The sequence below is a fragment of the Sphaeramia orbicularis genome, chromosome 7, assembly GCF_902148855.1.
Source record: "Sphaeramia orbicularis chromosome 7, fSphaOr1.1, whole genome shotgun sequence".
NCBI classification, from domain to species: domain Eukaryota; kingdom Metazoa; phylum Chordata; class Actinopteri; order Kurtiformes; family Apogonidae; genus Sphaeramia; species Sphaeramia orbicularis.
Window position 1 is genome coordinate 48,028,889 of NC_043963.1, and position 20,987 is coordinate 48,049,875.

Genomic DNA, 20,987 nt, shown 5'->3' on the forward strand with positions numbered 1-20,987 from the left:
AAAATCCTATTAATATCATAATTTTCAAAACAATTTCATTACGAATCTATAAACAATCACATTGATCAAAAGTACTTTTTTAAAAATGTACTTAAATTCCCCTTCAATGATAAACTGTCATAACTGATAGTCCTTCTGTACATCAGTCCAAGAAGGGACAGTACCTTTAAAAGCTTTTACCTAACTGTTCCAACACCTATTGTACGTAGCACAGGACACATTGATTTTGGTTTTACACACTACAGAAATCTGCAGACATAAAAACAGAGCATATGTGTGTATGATATCCACATAAAGGTCCTGCACAAAGGTGTCAGGCTTCTTTAGGTCTGTTTCAGGAGCTGATCATCATAATCAAACAAAGGTAAAAATGTTTTAGAGAGCAGGGGTGTTCTTGTCTGGGGGGAGGGGAATAAATCACAGCTCCACTAATGAATGCTCTTATTGGCCCTAGTTGGTCCTGCTAATAAAATGTAGTTTCATCTGATTGCTTTTGGTTTAATTCTATTGTAAACAGCAATATTTATTTTCTGAGAATATGTATCTTTCATATGAAAAAAACAACCCAAAAAACTGGTGTTGTAACTGAAATCTGTCTAGCTTAGTAGCTATTAAATCTTACTGAATCGATTTGGAAAACCTGGATGATACTCAGCCATAATTCACACCTGGATAACTCATAAATTAAGCATTAAGCCAGAAACTCAGGTGTAAACATCTTATACTTTAATCACATCTACAAGCTAAATTGAATGTGCTGAAGCACAAACTGAACTATACTGCTCTTTTTTGGTTTGTTTTCTGTTATGTTCTCCTTAGAGACACCTATACTGAACATGGAGCTGAATATGGGTAATACATACCAGTCAGCAAGGCCCTGTGTGGAATTACCCTTATCTGAATGAAATGCTGAGCAACATTTTGAACTTTAACATTGACTACCGTGGTCCTCTATGAATGTTAAGCTGGAGTGTCCTTTCATTCTCATTCATTACTTTCTTTCCCTTCTGTGACTCTGATTTGTAACTGGCTGCTTTAACATCTGTTGTGATATTTTTAGTAACATGTTAGTAACTGTTAAAATTAGTTGTGACTGTGACACCATTAAAAAAAAAAAAATCCCCCTCCAAACATTTTAAGACATTAAAAATAGTTTGCTTTGAATATTTTGTATCTACTATTTTTCTACAAAAGATTAAATTACTTATTCAGTGTTTGTACTGTGATGGCTTCACATAGATATGTTATACTTTTCCTACCATGTGAGTCTCTAAAGAAAAGCTAAAAATTTACAGCGACACAACATGAGAACAATTGTTTTTAGTGGAGTCAGACTGAATTGTAACAGGTTGGTTAAACAGCTACTCAGTGGTTTATTAATTGATTATTTTATATTCTATTTAATATAAATTAGGAGAAATTAAGGGGATGAATAGTGAGCCTAAAGTCTAAAAATAACAGTCTTCTTTCTGGTGTCTGTCTGTCTGTCCAGATGGCAGGTCTGCAGGTGGGCAGGAAGATCTACACCATCAACGAGGACCTGCTGTTCCTCAGGCCGTTCTCTGAGGTCGAAGCCATGATCAGCCAAGCCTTCTGCATACGACGGTCCCTTCGACTGCTGGTCGCCACCAAGGCCAAGGAGTGAGGGAGCACGCAGAAGCACACACTCAGCCAGATGACAGTCATACAGTAATGTCCTCAGGTGTAACACATCTTTCCTCTTTTAGGATTGTGAAGATCCCTGACAATCCAAACAGCCTGTCCTTCAGACTCTGTGGCTCCGCCCCTCCTCATGTCCATGCTGTCAGGAAAGGTGAGTTACTAGAGAATTAATGCATTCTACTCCATCTATTTGTTACTTTTGCTCCTGCAATCAGATATGTCTGCATGGACATATGCATAATCTATAAATCAGACAGTCAAGAGTGTAAACTTTTTGGAGGGGCTTTTTTTCCCCACGCAGTTTTGTAATTTTCTCAAGAATAATCCAGTAATTGCTCAGAAAAAAACACACATGCTGCACTATATATATATATATATATATATATATATATATATATATATATATATATATATGTATACATACATACATATATATATATATATATATATATATATATATATATATATATATATATATATATATATATATAATACATGATCAATTTCTTTGTGTAGTTATTATAATTTTTCATTACTTTTCATTCTGCAGTTTCGATTGTAGTCAGTTCTGTAGTGCATAAGTTGTTTCATTTTTATTTTGTGGAACTGATAAGTTTTTTTGTTTAGATTACATTAGTTTTTCAGGTACCATTAGAAAGGATTAAAGAATATATGAAATTAGGTACAATTTACAATATCATGTCCCATTTTGTGGAAATTCATTTATTCTTATACACCATGAACCAAACATTGAGCAAAAGGAAAAACAGCTGAAAGCTTTCAGCAGAAGTCATTACTCTGCAATAATACTACAAAAGATATAATAGGAGAGCTGATTTAATCACAAAACCTGAGAAAATATTCATAATTTGCTATTTAGTTTCTTGATTAGTCCCAAGGAACAACAAATGATTGTCATCGTGTGTGCATAATGGCAATGGAATTATATTCCTGTAGTTTTATTTGTATGTCAGGTGAGATGTGTTTTTCCTCTTGATCTTGGTGCTGGATTTCTGTGAACAGATCTTTAAGATTTCTTCCTTGTTATTGTAGTATCAGTGTCATTAACTGCCTTAGAGGTATTTACAGCATCAAAAAGACAAATATTTCTGTGTGAACTCTAGGGAAAGATGAGGTAATTGTAGCCTCAAATTCTAGCCTCAAAACCTGTTTCACTCTACTTTTATGGAGCTTCTGTTAGCTTCTAATGCCACCTGTCAGCCAGTCTGCCTACGGTCAGGGTTCAAACCCCTTGTTAAACCAAACACACACTTGTGATTAGAGCTTCAAGTGTAATACGTTTCCAAAAAGTCACTGTAACCCCTCATTCCATCTCCTGCCAACCTTCTAACCAGACAGACTGGAAATAGAAAGATGAGAGATTTATGACACGTGGAACAAGAGATGAATTCAAAATGTGTACACCAGACAGGAGTACAAAAAAAGTATCCACTGACTGATGCAGCCACGCAATGTGATCCAGCGGTTTTACTTTTCTTTATTATGGCTCAGGGACTTCTCTGTTTACTTCCCTCTCAATTCTCTCCTCCCCCTCCCTCTCCCTCTCCCTGCTGCTTCTCTCCCTCTCTGTCTTTTTTCTGCTCTTTCTCAGAGTCCTGTGTCACTTTTGGCTCTCAGCTTGTGCATGAGGAGCCTTTTTTCCAGCTGAATCTCCAGTTGTTGTTTTTTTCTCTTTTTTCTGTTCCTAAATCAGTCCCCCCCAGTGCTCTCTCCATGCATGGGTCAAGTAGCCCCAGAGTTAGGTAATTGCTGGCACCCTGGGGTGGAATTGATGCCAGTGCTGGTATTTTTAGATGAGAGAGGAAGACGATTGAGGTGTTGATTGGACTTCCAGGCTTTAAAGCCATTAGGAACCTGGGACAGCATGTTAGGGCACTGAACTGCATCATTTTTCTCCCTGTAGGAACAAAACGGGTGAAATTATCCATAGATGTGGGATAATTGAATTGTTGGGAAGAATACTTTTGAAATGTAATGGTAGTGGAAATCAGTAGAAAAAGTATTGGATAATTAGCCTTCCTAATTGGAGTTACTGACTTTTAGAGTTGGTAGGAATTGGTAAAAAATAAAAATTAAAAAAAGTAAAAATTTGATGTAGAATTTTTTGCAGTTAGTTTGATTTAAAATTTCAGAAGTATTAAGGTTAACCAGTGTCTCAGGTGTTCAGGCACATACCACATGGCTTGAGATCTTATTAAGAGCAGTGAGGGTTTGACTGAGTCCACTTTCTGCCTGTCATTAACATACTCTCCTTCCATACATTTCCTCATGTGTCCCTGTTCACTTCTGCTCTCTAATAAATAAACAACAAATAGAAAAACCATGTACACAATGGGAAAAATGTTGTTAAAAGCAACACGTAACCATCTGCCTTGTGCTGTGTTCTTCTTCAGACAGACATGGCAGACTCAGGTCGCTTCAAACATTGCACTTTGATTTGTTTGGCAGTCGAGAGGTGCAAATTCAACAAAGAGAACATCAACCAAAACAATGCTCAAAATGTGAGCGCATCCTGCCAAATGAATGGAGCCTGTATAGACAAAGGAACATAATCTTCTAAGACATCCCACCCTTGACCAGTGTTGTTCATAAATCTTCCAAATCATCACATCTAACCTTTGTGTAAACCCCAACATTTGATTTGTAACTATAGCTTCATTGTATATATATTCTCAGTAAATGTGTTAAATTAACATATAGCACCACTATATGTAGAGCTGTAACATAATAAACATAATAAACGTATTTTATTGTGATTTATGTTCGGTGGATAGGATGTTACCAGAGATATGACATGGTTTTGGTTTGTGTTACTAAAACATTTCTCTTTCACGACTCAAGTTGTTCTGGTTCCCCTAATTGCTGACAGTGCTGTATACAGGTGTAAAGTATTTCTGACACTCCTCCTGTGACTTCCTACCTTTGACCTTTGACCCTGTGTTGACACACTGCAGGCTGGGAGGCGGCTGGGGTGGGTCTTCAGCCAGGTCAGGTCATCTTGAAGGTCAACGGAAACAACGTCAACCACAGCGACTACCAGGAGGTCCTGGAGCACTTCAGTGCACAGCACACACACCAGGACCCCCCCCAAATGGTGAGGGACACTGACAAAAACACTTAAACTGATCCCTGGGGCATCGATGAAAGTTGAGCCTTTACTCAGAGGGTTGAGAAGAAATCGAAAGAATCATACAAGCAAATTCTTGTGAATGTACTCTATTACCCCTAATGTTACAGGACACTGTCAGGGTTTGTTGCACCAATATTATACATTTTTAACCAGATTAAATTAAACAAAATCATCAAATTCCTCAAAGAAACTTGGGAATCACGATCCACCCGGCTGGAATTTTTTGATGTTCCTGATTTTTTCTCAAGATATTTGTTCAGTAAACTGCTCTGGAGTTATTGTTTACATGTGTCTGTTGTTTGGTCTCATTTTTAAGACTTTATTGCTTCATTAACCTGTCCAACTAAAAGAAAGGAAATCAGAGCATCTTATCCAACACAGTGTCCTTCCTCTTTTCTGCTTCCACATTCCAACAGCCTTTGAATTACTTAAAAAAAAAAGGAAACGTATGTAATTTTGGGTAAGCAAGCATCTCCCTAGTTTACTGAGTCTTTTTTTTTTTTTTCAGTTTACAGAAAAAAAAAACTTGGGTTTGTTAAACAAAGGCTATTTTATAATTTGTGTAGCAGAGCACAAATATAAAAAGATGCTTTTGCTAACCCGTAAGTGCCACATATTTTTTTCTTTCGATTACTTAATATAGACTAAGTAGCATCAGTAGTAGCTTTGGAAGGTGACTAAATCATTGAGCAACGTGGGAGAGCTCTCCATGTCACATTTGACAAACCACATGGACCAGGGAGGTCCAGTGACCCAGACATTCCTGCTGTGAGACGCTACATAAAGCAGCATTAGCATTTGTAGGAGCTGGAATTAACCACGGCTGTGTGTTGTGTGAAAAGGCAAAGGTTAAAAGCATTCTGACTATTTCACCAACCTCTATATTTGAGTCCAAAATGTTATCAAATAACAGATTGCAATGAGTATTTGCTTAGTCTGCTTGGTGTCTGTGGCGGATAGCCTAAGGCAGGGGAGTCGAACTTTAGTTCAGGGGCCACATTCAGCCCATTATGATCTCAAGTAGGTCTGACCAGTAAATGATAACAGTGAGATTACATTACATTAAAATTACATTCTGAAAATATTTACATCTACAAAGTAACCTTTAAACATGTGAATAACATAAACAACCACAAGCAACCTGAAAATTTCTTAAGAAAAATAAGTACAGTTTTAACAATATTACATCTCAGTTTTGTCATTTACACAAGTGCATTACAATTTACAGATCACAATGGATCTACAAAGGCACAAAACATTTAGTAACAGGCAGAATATTCTTAAAATTGCACTTACTTCTCTTAAGATATTTTATGTTGTACATGGTTGCTCAGGTTATTCACATTTTGTGAAAGGAGAGTTGACAAATGTAAACATTTTTGTAGCTTTTTTTTTTTTTGCACTAAAACAAAGAGAAATGTCTGGAGTTGTCATTATTTATTATTTTACTGGTCCGACCCACTTGACATCATATTGGTCTGTGTAAGGCCCCTGAACTAAAATGGCTTTGACATTCTTGATTGTTAATGTCTTCAGCGTCATTTTTGCATTTCACAAATTCAACCCACACACAGGATTGGACCCTTTGCCGGGCCGGTTTTGGCCCATGGGCTGTATGTTTGACACCCCTGGCCTAGATAATCTCAAACAGAAATTGCAAGCTGCCACTTTGTCACTGCTGGCATCATATACTTGAGATTTTTCAGGTCAGTGTTCATTGTTGCTCAGACCATTATAGTGGTCCAAAACACCAAATCAAATGTATTGTATTCATCTTTTGGCTGAATTCTGTGTTAAAGCAGCTGTTGTAGAGGGTACGTTTTTAATTAGGTCAGGTTTTTTTACTTTCTTATCAGCAACAGTAGTTTTGTAGTCTCAGGCATTATTTTACCGGACTTGACACAGAGGCGGATGTCCTCTTTAATATTTAAGGCACAGTAGCTTTGTGTCACATATAGCCTGGCCTGCTCTTACTCAAACCCAGTAAACAGACTCAGCTGCCTTAACACCTTCTAGTGTTTGCTGGTTCATTTAACAGCGGGATAATTTACCAGAATGTCACCAGTGTGGCTCAATGCATAAACATGTTCAGCTCTGTGCAGTCCTTGTAAATCTTTTGTCTTTTTTTCCCCCTATTAGTTTTTTTTACTTCCCTCTTCAACTCTAGTACAATAGCTTTGCATTCATTTTAGCAAAAGTCTGATTGTAATCTGTGTGTCTCAGTGCCAATGGGTGTACCGGGCCTTTGAGGATGTGGAAGAACTACAGCGAGAACAAGGCTCGGGTGAAAAGGAAGAAAGCCTGTTCAGGCCATACCCTGTGGAGAATGGCTCAGACCACGAAGAGGAGAACGGCACCAATGGAACAGGTGAAAGTTTGTCCTTGGCAGAGATAGGCTAAGTGGAATGGAGTGTGGGGACAGTAAAACTATTTTCAAAATGGCAGTTTATCTGATGAAAAAAAAAAGTGTTATTTTCTTTTCATTTATTTTGTGTTATTTCCCCTTTTATGCCAGGAGAACAAAGAAAAAACAGTGCCATTACACTGGATCTTTGTGTTCCATGTAATTTGCCATTTTCAGATGACCTTTGAATTGGGCCATAGTCACTAACTGCGTCAGTGTGACTCCAACAGTGTGTCATTTTCTTTAAACATGGAAAATTCTCAGTGTAGTAAGTTATGCCTAAATGCAGTGTAGTTCCATTTAAAGTGTGTCATCTAGTGTACACATTTACAACTTGAGCTGCAGCTGTTGATTATTTTTGTAATTGATTAATCTATTGATTATGTTGTTCAATTAGTTTTGATTAAATGGTCATTTGAATAGGCAAAAAAATCTTCAGTTTGACTGAATGATTATTTGAATAGTAAGAATGTGAACCAGACATGTCCGAAAATGACAAGCAACTTGACCTTTATACAGAACCAACTGAAACAACAACCACAAAAAGTATAACAGTAAAAGGATATATAAAATATATCTATATAAAAATAACAACAATAACAGCAGTATAAATTATATACATAAAATATATGTAGGTATAAACAACAACAAACAAGTCAAATGACATCTTATTACTGACTGACTTAGTAACAACTTAATATGAAACTAACATACAATTTAAAATTAATAAAGCCAAATAGTTTTAACATTATATGAAAGCTTAGAAGTTTAAAGGAGTAAGCGATGGTTCCAATGTAGAAAAAACAGCACATAGACATTTTCTACTTTTTTGTTCTCGTTGTATCTTCTGAGCAAAACTCCATGTTGTTTGTGGGAATTCAATGTTTTGTGGCAGCAAAATTTAGGAAACAAAGCTCTGATTTGGGAAAATTCTAATCAAATAATCAAATATTTTTTTCAGTCAATTCAAGTCGATTAATCGATTGTTTAAGAGTTGGTTCTTTTGACAGAAGCAGTCTATTCCAAATATTTACATGTCATTGATAAAATTATTTTTAATGTCATTTTCTGTCACAGTCAACGTGAGGAGTTTCACAGTCAAGTGTTTTTTAAACATCTTTGAAGTGCTTGTAGTATTATATCACCTCTTTTTTTCAAAATCTGTACTGACTCTGAGTCTCGTGCTCGACAGATTACCGATTGGCCAGGCTTTCCTTGTCTGATGACCTGCCTTTGGTCAGTCTGACAGTAGATAACGTCCATCTGGAGCATGGTGTGGTCTATGAGTATGTCAGCACTGCAGGTATTAGGAGCCACGTCTTGGAGAAGATTGTGGAGCCTAAAAGCTGCTTCAGCCTCACCGCTAAGGTACTACAACAGGATAAAGTTTCATTAGCTGCGTTTGGGTTTCATTCTGGGTGTCTGTAATGTGATTTAGTCCTGGCGCTGGATGGCGTAAGGAGAATCTCTGATGTGCAAAATCATTGTTGGCAGTATGTCTTATGATAAACAAATAATAAAATAAGCACATTAACAAGACAAATTCTATGTCTTTGTGCTTTAATGGAGACACTGCTAACTCATAACCTCATGTCCACTGATAAAGAAATGAAATTCATTTTTCAAACATTAGTTCATTGCACAGAAGATTAATTTTATTACATATTGTAACTACGAGAAATTGAAGTTTAATTTTCTCTGCTCACTTTGTAATATTTTCTACATCTCAACAAAAACACTGGAAAGCATGTGCAATAGTTTTATATATATATATATATATACAGTTGCAGAAAAAATTTTTAGACCATCAAAAGTCATCAAAAACAATGGTTATGCAATCAAGTACTAACTCCTGTGTGTATCATGTGACTAAAACAGACAGAAAAGAAAACATGGAATGCCAAAAAGCACTGATTTTGGCAGTACAATGCCATAGCTATTGATGTAAGAACTTAGGTGATTTTGGTTATTATCAAGAAGACATGGAAATTTAAGGTCTTAAATTGAACTCTTATGAGCTGATTTTGTTGTTATCATTATATTTGTCCAAACAAATGTACCTTTAGTTGGGGCAGCTGTGGGTCAGGTGGCAGAGTGGGTCATCCAATGACTGCCTCCGACTGGCCACATGTCGAAGTGTCCTTGGACTTGGACACTGAGCCCTAATTTGTTCCCAGTAGAGCCCAGCAGCGCCTTGCATGGCAGCAGCACTGGTGTGTGCGTGCATGAATGGCTGAATGTGAGGCTTTGTAAAGCACTTTGGGTACCATAAAAGTGTGGAAAAGCGCTAGATAAGTACGAACCATTTACCATTTAGTTGTACCAGGCATTAAAATGAACTAATAATTTTTTCTGCGACTGTATGTGTGTGTATATATATATATATATATATATATATATATATATATATATATATATATATATAGATAGATAGATAGATAGATAGATAGATAGATAGATAGATAGATAGATAGATAGCCTGTAACGGTACACGTACCGAACTGAACCGTTTCGGTACGCACCTGTTCGGTTTGGTACACAGCTGTACCGAAACGGCACAGTATGATGAGAAAAAGAAAAAGGAATGAAAGACGTGGTTCAACGCGGAACTTTAAATCCGCACAAGTTTCACACAGACTTAATAAAGGAGCACACACTGACCCGAAATATGAAATAGCAGTTGATATAAGATTAAAAAAAAACAACAAATATGATGTGAACCTGGAAGGAAGAGACTGAAGACCCTCCTCCATCATTACAGTCCAGTTTGGATCAGTTCAGGTTCAGGTGAAAGTCTGTCTGTCTGTCTGTCTATCACGCACGCTGTATAATAGAGGAATAAACAGAACGTTTAAAGTATGTAAAGTTTCACTTTCGTTTCACGACAGCGTTCGTTACGTTAGTTATGGACCGCACCCCCAGGTATATAACTGCACCCCCCCCCGACTCCGACAAAAAATAAATAAATTCCCTGTGCACACAGGCACACACAAATACACACAGTGTCCTAAACAGTTTGTTCTCTGTCCTAAAATAAATAATTTGCTTCATTGTGTTGTCAAAGTTTCTCTTCAGTTTGTTTAAACAGAATACCAGTTTACCCTCTTGTTAATGTTGCACTTCATGTGGAATTTTTTTGTTGTTTTTATGCAGAATGTGAACTGACAGAACTGTGATTAGATTTTTCTTGTTTGTTCGAAACTACCTTTCAGGGAAAAGTGCAATACTAATGTTTAAAATACATTTAGTAATATTAATAATTTATTTTATTTTCTATTTGATTTGTAGCAGCAGAATTATATTATTCCTGTTTTTCTATATTCTATTGTCTCCAAAAATTGTGGGAAAAGTGTTTAAAAATTCATAAATGCATTAATAGACATTTTGAGGGGTTTTCTTTCTTCCCGTACCGAATCGAAAAAAAAACGAACTGTGGTTTTGAAAGCTGAAAACGTACCGAACCAAAAATTTTGTATACCGTTACAGGCCTAATACATATATATATATATATATATATATATATATATATATATATATATATATATATATATATACACACATACACACATATACACATACACACACAAACCCATACAGGGTGTCCCAAAAAATATATACACACTTTAAATAATTGTAAAGTAGATGTTACTTAAAATTCATTTAATTTTCAAAATGTAATAGAATTTACAAACATCATTTTATTGGTCTCATCGCGTAAACTTTGTCTTTTAGGTATCCCCTTAAAACAGTCTAGTGGTGTGAGGTCTGGCGAACTTGCCAAACAGTTGGACTGGACGGAGGGGTTTTGTTGAATACCCTCCACGTTCACCAGACCTCACACCACTAGACTTTTTTATGGAGATACCTAAAAGACAAAGTCCACGCTATGAGACCTGCAACAGTCGCTGAATTGAGAGCAGCCATTGAATATGAATGCGTGCAAATACCAAGGGAATTGTTTCGTGATATGTGCGATTCCATTGCTTCGCGTTGTCAGCAGTGTCTGGATCAGAATCGATGTCAGTGTGAGAACAGGCGGTGGCAGAACAATAAAGTGATGTTTGTAAATTCTATTATATTTTGAAAATTAGATGAAGTTTAATAAACACCTACTTTACAATTATTTAAAGTGTGTATAAATTTTTTTGGACACCCTCTATGTGTGTGTGTGTGTGTGTGTGTATATATATATGTATATGTGTATATATATATATATATATATATATATATATATATATATATATATATATATATATATATATATATATATATATATATATATATACAGGGTGGGGAAGCAAAATTTACAATATTTTGAGGCAGGGATTGAAAGACAGTGTATGACCAATTAGTTTATTGAAAGTCATGAGAATTTATTTGCCACAAGAAAATTTACATAATAGAAAATGTTTTTATTCTATGTGTCCTCCTTCTTTCTCAATAACTGCCTTCACACGCTTCCTGAAACTTGCGCAAGTGTTCCTCAAATATTCGGGTGACAACTTCTCCCATTCTTCTTTAATAGTATCTTCCAGACTTTCTGGTAATAGTTTTGCTCATAGTCATTCTCTTCTTTCCATTATAAACAGTCTTTATGGACACTCCAGCTATTTTTGAAATCTCCTTTGGTGTGACGAGTGCATTCAGCAAATCACACACTCTTTGACGTTTGCTTTCCTGATTACTCATATGGGCAAAAGTTTCTGAAAAGGTATGGATAATAGTGTTAGGTATGATTATGACATCAATATATGTTTGGTTTCAAAACAACTGACGTAGTGCCTGCTGAGAAAAAACAACTAAATGTTCATTGTAAATTTTGCTTCCCCACCCTGTATATATACATACACACATACATACATACATATATATATATATATATATATATATATATATATATATATATATATATATATATATATATATATATATATATATATATATATACATATGACTTCTACTATCTTGACTGTGGTAACTTTATTCAAATGGACTGGTGTCTGTAAATCAAAAGATTTTTTTTTCTTATTATATTTCAGGCAGTGTTTGCAATTTTTTAATCATTTAATTCTCAATCAGTATACAATTTAATGGTCCCACTATTCAGCATTAATGAGCAGAGAACATGATCTTGAGTGTGTTTTTCAGGGCCTTTAAAACATCCCATCTTATGTGTATAACTTTGCTGCTGATCATTCTGTGGGGTTTTTTATTCATTCGACTTCTATTGTTATGACTGGACTTAAAAACAGTGAAAGAAAAATTTTTGCCCTCATGCCTGGTTTTAGTCCAGCTGGAGGAAATCCACAGTCTTCTCTTGCGCTGTTGCTACTCGAGGTGCTGCTTTCATTGTAATTGACTAAACCCAGTTTTTAAACTAGTATTGTAGCTGTGATCCATCCTTACCCATGTTTCTTGTCTCGACAGATCCTGGAGGCGTTTTGCGGTGATGACAGTCTCTTTGTGCGTAACTGCAGCCAGCTCATCTCCCAGAGCGACAGAGTAGTTACAATGCCTCAATACGAGTTCAGACAAATCTGTGACACCAAGCTGGAGAGTATCCGGCGGCGTATCAGTAGTTATCAGCAGGTATTAAACTCTCTCTATGTTTTCTGTCTTCCTTTTGGAAATGTTGAGACATGATGCCACAAATTTGTCTTTTTATCCACGCTGTAAAGCTGACGATGATGAAATGCGTATATTGTAACACAAGACTCACATAGGGAAGGTTTCATATAACAAAACCAATTTTAAAAAAGACTTGTTAATCACATGAGGCAGCTTGTAGTTTAGAAAAAATATATAGTTTTAAACACCTACTCTAGAAAATGAATAGATCAGCTTAAAACATCATTTAGCTGTAATTCTTCTGTGTAAATTTGGTAAACATGGCATTAAATACCAAGCCAGATGACATGAATAGTAGGGTTAAAGTGTTGTTTTAATAAGTCTTTTTTTAATTCATTCAACACAGCAAATTCTCATTAATTTACCCCATAACACCTGAATTTATTTACAAGTATTACAAAAAAAATCAATTATTTATATTTTTGCTTTCAAGCAGATTCTAAATTAAGTGCAGTTTGTTAATTTGACTGTAGCACATAAAACATATAGAAATTTGGGTATGAAACAAATTTGAGACAACAGGCATAATGGTCAATAATAAAAAAGTAATGAAGTAGATTTGCCATTTCAGGAGACAGAGATGGTTTTACAGATGCAAGAAAATTATTTTCAGTGTTCTGACTAGGCCCGTAATGGAAACGGTTTGATGTAAATTTGAGACAGTTGACGTTAAGGGGTTAAGAGAAACTTAATATTACATTGTTAGAAGACGATGCATTATTAATCTTTATAATGTTTTGTCTCTATGGTGATCCTGTTTTAATGGTGATTAAAGAAACACCAATGCCACAGATATGGCAGCTGCCAATCATGCAGCTTGTACTTAAAATCTGTTTCTCTTCCATTTCCATCCATCATCTCCCAGTTTGCCTCCGAGCTCAGGAATAAGGTGTGGCCCTCCTTCAGGCAGGCCGGTGTTCGCCCCCACCCACTGGGCTGCATGGACTTTGTTCCCACCAACTGCCACATTAACTTGATGCAAGTCTCCTACCCAAAGAGCACCACGTCTGCTGGCAGGACTTTCAGTATTCGATTTGGTCGCAAGAACTCGCTGTTTGGCTTAGACCCTGACCAAGGTAGATGAAACACATATAGACTGTGTGTCCATTCAGTTGCATGTATCTGTTATTGCCACCCATCATGTTTTTGTGTGTGATTATAGGACTGATTTCTATCCACTTTAAAGATATTTAAAATGAAGGTTGTAATCTTTGTTTTTTTTTTTTTTGTTTGAGTTGACTCATCATTTCAGCTCTAAAATTAAGCTTCACAACGGCATCTATTACCATAGAAATGAAGTTATGTATATTTTACTGTGATCCTGATGAAAGTGGATGTAGGTGTATGAACTGTATGACACAATGACTTTTCACACAAAACCAAATGTTTGTTGTTGTTGCATGTTTGTTAACTTATTCAGAAAACATTTTCCTACCTCCCATGTGTATAAACGATTTTTCGATACAGGTAAAACCGCATCAGGTGGGCGAAAAACATTTTTTTCCCCAATTTTCTTCAACTTTTTTTAGATGCAGTACTTCAAAATACACTTGAAAATATGCTAATCGTAACAGCACTATTTATGGAAACATACACCTTTATTCAAGGAGATTTCAATACAAGTGCAATCACTGCTTAAATTAATCTCTATCTTCACTAACATCCATATTCTTCTTGATTATACATCTTAACCCTCTTCACGCCAGCTCTGTGACATTTTGAATAATTGCCCTCAGTGCCCACGTAAATCCCATGGCACAAAGAATTGAGCACCATCTAATTGCCATAAGATCTCAACATGGATTCCCATAGTAAATTAGGGAGTGGTTTTCCATTAAGACTCCATTAGCCTCAAGCTCATTGACAAGAAAAGTGATGATGTCAGCAGTACAGGAATGCACATCACAGGTCAAAAAGGGTCTGAAATTAAGTGTAAATGGAAAACAACATCCCAGAGGAATCATTTTAAGACATTAATAAATCTCTCAGAAAGAAGCCGTCTGACTTCAGTCTAATATCTGTGGAAATTGGATGTATATGGATATTATATATTGGGATGTATATTAATGAAGCTGGCCCCTCTCTTCGGAAAGATGAAAATGGCATGAAGCCGTCTAGACAGCAGACAATTTGTATTGCTTGCATTGTTCCAGGATGCATGGTCTTCATCTTTCTTTTAAGCACCAGCTGCCAGTCACACATCTGCCTCACAGTTGTAGTGATGAGAAGTTTTCCAGCATGTGATTTGGCAACTGAAAATCAAAGAGATGGTGTTTTGTGCACTCAACATTTACAGTGTTTACCTTAAATCCAGAAAAAGTATATTATGAGGAATATAAGTGAAGTGATTCAAGCACTTCAATCTTACTTTTAAAGGAATGTGTGGAATGCATATAAATATTCTAAGCATTTCTCTCACACAAAGTATTATAGAGCTGCAGCTATCGATTTTTTTCTTGTAATCTATTGGTTATTTTCTTTGATTTCATGAAACAATTATTTGAATATGTGAAAAAAAAATAGTGGGAAACACATGTGAAAAGGACAAACAACTTTCCTTTATTCCACAACCAGCCGAAACAACTACAAAACGTATTATAGAAAAAGGATATGTGAAAAATATCTATATAGAAATAACAACAATAACATAAAAGTACATATTAAAATATCTATAGATAGAAACAACAAAAAGTCCAATGACATCTATAAACAATATGTGTACATATTGCACATTTTCAGCACATTTGTATCCAATAACTTAAGATGGAACTAACATACAACTTTGTGTTGATACTGGCATCATGTGCGTCACAATAAGCGTCCATGTGAAACACAAGAGTGGAACCAATGTTTAGCAGCAGTGAAATTAAAGAAACAATTTTTTTAATCGATTCAAATCAATGAATTGATTAATTGTTTCTGCTGTAAAGTAATAGTATGCATAGTAGTAATAGCACATATACTATCTACATGCAATAAATAGTATATGTAGCACTTAACCTGTTTGCAGTTTTGTCGCGTGTCAAGTTATTGCAGTCTCAGTTGGCAGTAAACCCAAGTAAATAGTATTGCATCCTGCTCTCACTGTGGATCAGATGCAGAAGTGCCCTTTCAAATCCAAATGAAGAACAGACATGTTACTTCATAGTTCTTATACATCTGGGTTTGATATGGAAATCAAAGTGTAAATTCTGTTTTAATCCCCCACTACTAAAATACGATATACATATTTATTAATTGGCTTTCTCTCCCCCCACTTGTCTCTGTTTTCCTTTTATAGCCCAACTCAACCCCATGTCCCACACCCAGCACTGTGTGACCAGTATGGGAGCTCCATCCTGGACGTGCAGCGGCCTGATAGGAGACGAGTTGGACGGCAACGGCGAGGTGATGGAAGGAGGTGACGGCTGCGCTGACGGTCGGCGAAGTGGCCAAGGGGAAGGCGGGTTGAGTTTCCTTCTCAAACAGGAGGACACAGACATCCAGGATGCCTACATTCACCTGTACAGCCGTCTCGATGTGGCTGTGAGGGAGATGAGGCAGTACGTCGCTCAGATAGATGTGTAAGTGTTACAGGTCATACATATATGTGTGGATACCTATGCAGCTGCTGAACTTTGAACCACATGTGAATATGAATGTTAAAACATTTATTTTTAGATGCTTCTTATCAACCTCTGATTTCTTTATTTATGTCAAATTTATATAATTACATAATACAGGGTGTCTGCATGTCTTGTTTGAAATTCAGGTTTTTTAGATTAGATTAGATTAGATTAGATTAAATTTTATTGATCCAATGGGGAGATTTACTTGTCAACGCAGCAACAGAGGAAAGTGTGCATGAAGAAAAATGTGCATGCATAAAGATGCAAAAAGTGCAAAAAACAAACAATACAAAACATAATAATTTAAATAGTCAGTAATAAAACTCTATAGGTTATATACATATTTACAAAAGAAGCAGAATTGCAACATGTCAGACTGTATGTATTATTATATATATACTGTATATTATGTATCATAAATGTTGGACTTTACAAGGCACTAAATAATCTTGAATTCGGTTTTTGACGTCTCAATTCATTAACAGAGTTATTTACTTATTTTTCAGCTTCTTTTAGTGAATGTGAGCGAAGCTGTTCAGTCACAATTTCTGATATTTCAGATCTTTGATTTACCACTGACGCTAAAGCTGCACACCGAATTTCCTTTCCTAAGGATAAATAAAGTTGAAAGTTGAAGTTGAAGTTGAAGTTGACTTTTTACTTGCATTTTAAAAGGTCTTGATTAAATTCAAGTATCTGAAACTTGTAGATGCCCTGTTATATTTTAGTGAAGTTACTGTTTGATAATAAGGAGGTAATAATTAATTATTAACCAGGTATTAGCTTGGTATTAACAATGGATATCTGATATGGCATGAAATTTATATAAAAGGGTAATAATTGAAAAACATATTTAAAGATAAGAACACCTTACAAATTAATGCAAAACATTATAGTAACTGGCATGCTGCTAACAGTAAATGGTCATACCAGTATAATATTTGGATAACAAAAAGGTAAAATGTTAATGGGTATTAACTCTAACCAAATTATGGACACATGGAATTACATGTTAATTAGACTGGGATTACTCATTACTACAACTCTGTGATTACTGCATTATGATAGAAATTGCTACCAACATTTACCTCTCAAACAGCCGGTGATGTTATCAAATATAAGCCTCCCACTGGTGTTCATATGGGAGTGGACTATTTTTGTAGTGTGCATAGTGACATTTAGAGATGATTTTATAAAAAGCAAGAAGCTGTCATCTCCATAACAGCCTCCTGGGGCTGATCATCAGCTTTTCTTGGACTGTCTGCCCTTTGCCTTGTTTAAAGCTGAGGATTTACAAAAGGAACATTCTTCAGGCTCAAAATATTTATGAGCCGAGCCCAGTACAGGAACAGGGAGTGAGGCCAGGAAAACATCAGGAGTAAAAGACACGTATTGTGTGTCTGTGCAGAGGAAGGGTGTGATAATGAATAGATATGTGTGTGAAGGCATCTCTGTATTGCGTAATAACAATATTAGCATAATATACTAGAAATGGTCTTTTATATTTTAGATAATTCCAAATCTTTCTCCTCATTTTGAAATATTACATCTAAATTCTCATCAGGCAATATTTCACTGTAATATTTTCCTGCCAGTATTAACCATAATTCACAGCAGTCTGTGGAAATCTCATTTAATTCAACCTTTTCATTCGTGTAGTTTGTTATCGTCAATCACTGAGCCCACACAGCTCCAAGGGGAGAGTGGGGAGCCCCCGGTCTATGAACCGAGCCAGCCCCCCCCTCTGGCCCCCTGTGAGGATGGCTGCGACCAGGACAAAGTGGAGGGAGGTGGAATCAAGAGAGTCTGCTTCAAGGTGAACGAAGATGACCAGGAGGACTCTGGTCATGACACAATGAGCTACAGGGACTCATACAGGTAAGGAGAAGGCATGAACCACATCTGAGGACCACACTGAGAATAAAAACATGATATTTCAGGAATAAAGTCATAAATTTTGAAAAAAAAAAATCTAGATATTAATGTTATGTATACTATTATGTATCATATAATATTACTACTTCATTCTTGTAAATTTAGGACTGTTTTGCTCAAAGTATTATGATTGTATTCTTGAAATATCACATTCTTTCTCCATTATCATGGCCCTATTACTCCAGCGTTCAGAGCTGCTGAAGTGGCTTACATTAATCCTTAGGGACCTTCACCTATTTTTGCAACTTCCAAATATATATTTTTTTTATCTTTCCCAAGTGATATATTACAATTTATTATAATGTTATCCTCTACATTTTGCATTTTTCAGTGAAAAACAGGTATTTGCCTATATTTAATTTACTGATCATGTAGATGTTCATAAAAGCTTAAAGTAAGAGTAAAGTAAAATCAGATATTATTAGATTAAATCAGGAAAAAATTAGGAAAAAGTGCTTTTTCAGCAAAAATATTAATAGCTGAACATAAAAATAAGCATCTACAACCACTAAACTACATGTGTTTTACTGGTGAATCAATGTTGTAGAAGATGACGGTGTTTCCACCTTCATTAGGGAGCCTCTGAACGTCCAAGTGGGTCATGTCTGATGACCATGAAAAGATGACAAACTATTTTACCTGAATTATTTATATTTATTAATAGGATTAAAGGATTAACAGGTATTAAACATTTTAGATCAGTGGATGCTTTTGGTCGGTGGTGGATGTTTGAATCTTTATGGGTTAAAATAACACTTTCCTCTGTATGAAAATTCTAAATGTTGATTAAAAAGTAAGACATTTGACTATTTCCGAACAGAAACAAAAACAGGAAAGGAGCTCAGGGACATCCTAGTTTTACACCTGAATTGTGGGCTCTGTAATACATGAACAACATTCAGACTCTCTTTTACTATAACCCCAAATCCTGCTCATTTTCCCCTTTGGAGGCTAAAATGTATTCCAGATGTTGGCATTTTAACCAAGATTGAAGGCTAAAAATGACTTCAAACTTTTTTGGTCAAGTCTGGTTATGTCATTTGCTTGTTGTGAGTTCATTCAGATGTATGTGTATGTGTGTGACAGCAGCGAGTGTGTGTATCGTCCACTGGGCAGTGCTCCACTGAGCCCCACCCTCCACCACCCACTAAGATATAGTTATTGGTTGTTGGTGTGGTGGGCTGGTGTATAATAGAGCCAAATGTTTGGGGCGCGGCCTCCTCACCCACTCTGTCATTAAGACCCAGCCACGCCATGTGAAACGCAGCTACCTCATCTCAATAAAATGTAAAGGAAAATGTGTTGTGTGTCTGTTGTACGCGTATGCACACACGAAGGTGTTTATACAGTCTTTTGAGTCCCAGTGAAAAAAAATCCTTTGCTCAAGGTAGCAGTGGATACAGATGAATCATCCCACTTGTGAAATTTCTGGATGTGATGAAAAGTGCTACTGTGTTTCAGAGGTGGGAGGTGGGTCATTTTGGATTTTTTTAATTCCTGCTGAGAGAATCAGACATTAAAGCCTGGGGTGATGACAACCCACAGCAGAGCTCAACAGTTGGAGGTCATTGGCTGAGTACAGCCTGTGAGGAACATAATGTCACAGCAATGACAGGAGGGGGTGACAGGAACAGAGAAAAAGAAAAAAGAGCAGTCAGACAGAAAAATACAGTGTATGAAGGACAGCGGAGAGTGTAAGGAAATCAAGTCTAATAGTATCTGCTCCAGACTCTGGTACATTGTGTCTGTCACAAATTAATTTTCTACTGAAAAAGAAAAATCTATGTTCAGATATAACTCCTTAATAATCACAAATCCATTGAGTGTTAATTGTACATTTTCTTGTACTGTAATGGATTAAAATGACATTTATTTTCTCATTTTATCAGACAATAAATATTTGAAAGAATTTGCATTGTCATCTAAACTCTGTTCTAGCTGTCAGAGTGAATGTGATGGTCAGTCTCATTCTGTTCCTTTGAGCATATTTTTCCTGAAATATATGCCCATCGATTTGTGAATAGATCACCAAAGGCATATTTGATTTGCAGATGTGAACATGGCGCAGTTATGTGGATTAGGTTTAGGCCAGATCAGTTACTAGAATCAGGATAATTGTTTCAGTAGTACTCACACTTTTGGCAGGAGGTATGTGAGGCTAAATTTAGAAACTACCGTGTGTGTGTGTAGATGTGTGCGTTTCTGTATTCATCTGAAAAAAAACAGCACCCTGTGCATAAACAGACGGAATAGTAGAGAATGGAGAGTGATATAAAATGCAGAAGTAGGACTGAAGTATGAGAAAAGGGGGTTTTATTGAGGTAACAAATATGAGGAAAGGAATATTTGTATAGAAACGTATTACAATGTGTTTATGAAGGTGAAGTCCTGGCTGTGGTTCTCAGTCAATGCCATCTACCATACTACTACACAAACATGTACGGGATCACCAGGGAATAACCAAGCAGGTGATACATCCCACTATCATATTCACACGCAACAAACAATTTGTCATCCAGTGCCAGTTGGATAATCATCAAAGGAAAACAAAGCCAGTGTTTTTTAGTTTTTAGTCCCTTGTAGGCCATTTGTCATGGTA

General features: G+C 36.1%; 1 protein-coding gene across 3 annotated transcripts in view; it reads left to right on the forward strand.

The window, feature by feature from the left end:
* Nucleotides 1–20,987, forward strand: part of prex1 (phosphatidylinositol-3,4,5-trisphosphate-dependent Rac exchange factor 1) — a 119,661-nt gene that overhangs the window by 82,402 nt on the left and 16,272 nt on the right. For all 3 annotated transcript variants that reach the window (XM_030139134.1, XM_030139131.1, XM_030139132.1), the window contains exons 18-26: nucleotides 1,493–1,641; nucleotides 1,728–1,813; nucleotides 4,638–4,777; nucleotides 7,037–7,181; nucleotides 8,410–8,585; nucleotides 12,645–12,806; nucleotides 13,711–13,921; nucleotides 16,126–16,408; nucleotides 18,113–18,331. In XM_030139134.1, the coding sequence (XP_029994994.1) occupies nucleotides 1,493–1,641; nucleotides 1,728–1,813; nucleotides 4,638–4,777; nucleotides 7,037–7,181; nucleotides 8,410–8,585; nucleotides 12,645–12,806; nucleotides 13,711–13,921; nucleotides 16,126–16,408; nucleotides 18,113–18,331 (1,571 nt within the window). The remainder of the gene's footprint in view (nucleotides 1–1,492; nucleotides 1,642–1,727; nucleotides 1,814–4,637; nucleotides 4,778–7,036; nucleotides 7,182–8,409; nucleotides 8,586–12,644; nucleotides 12,807–13,710; nucleotides 13,922–16,125; nucleotides 16,409–18,112; nucleotides 18,332–20,987) is intronic.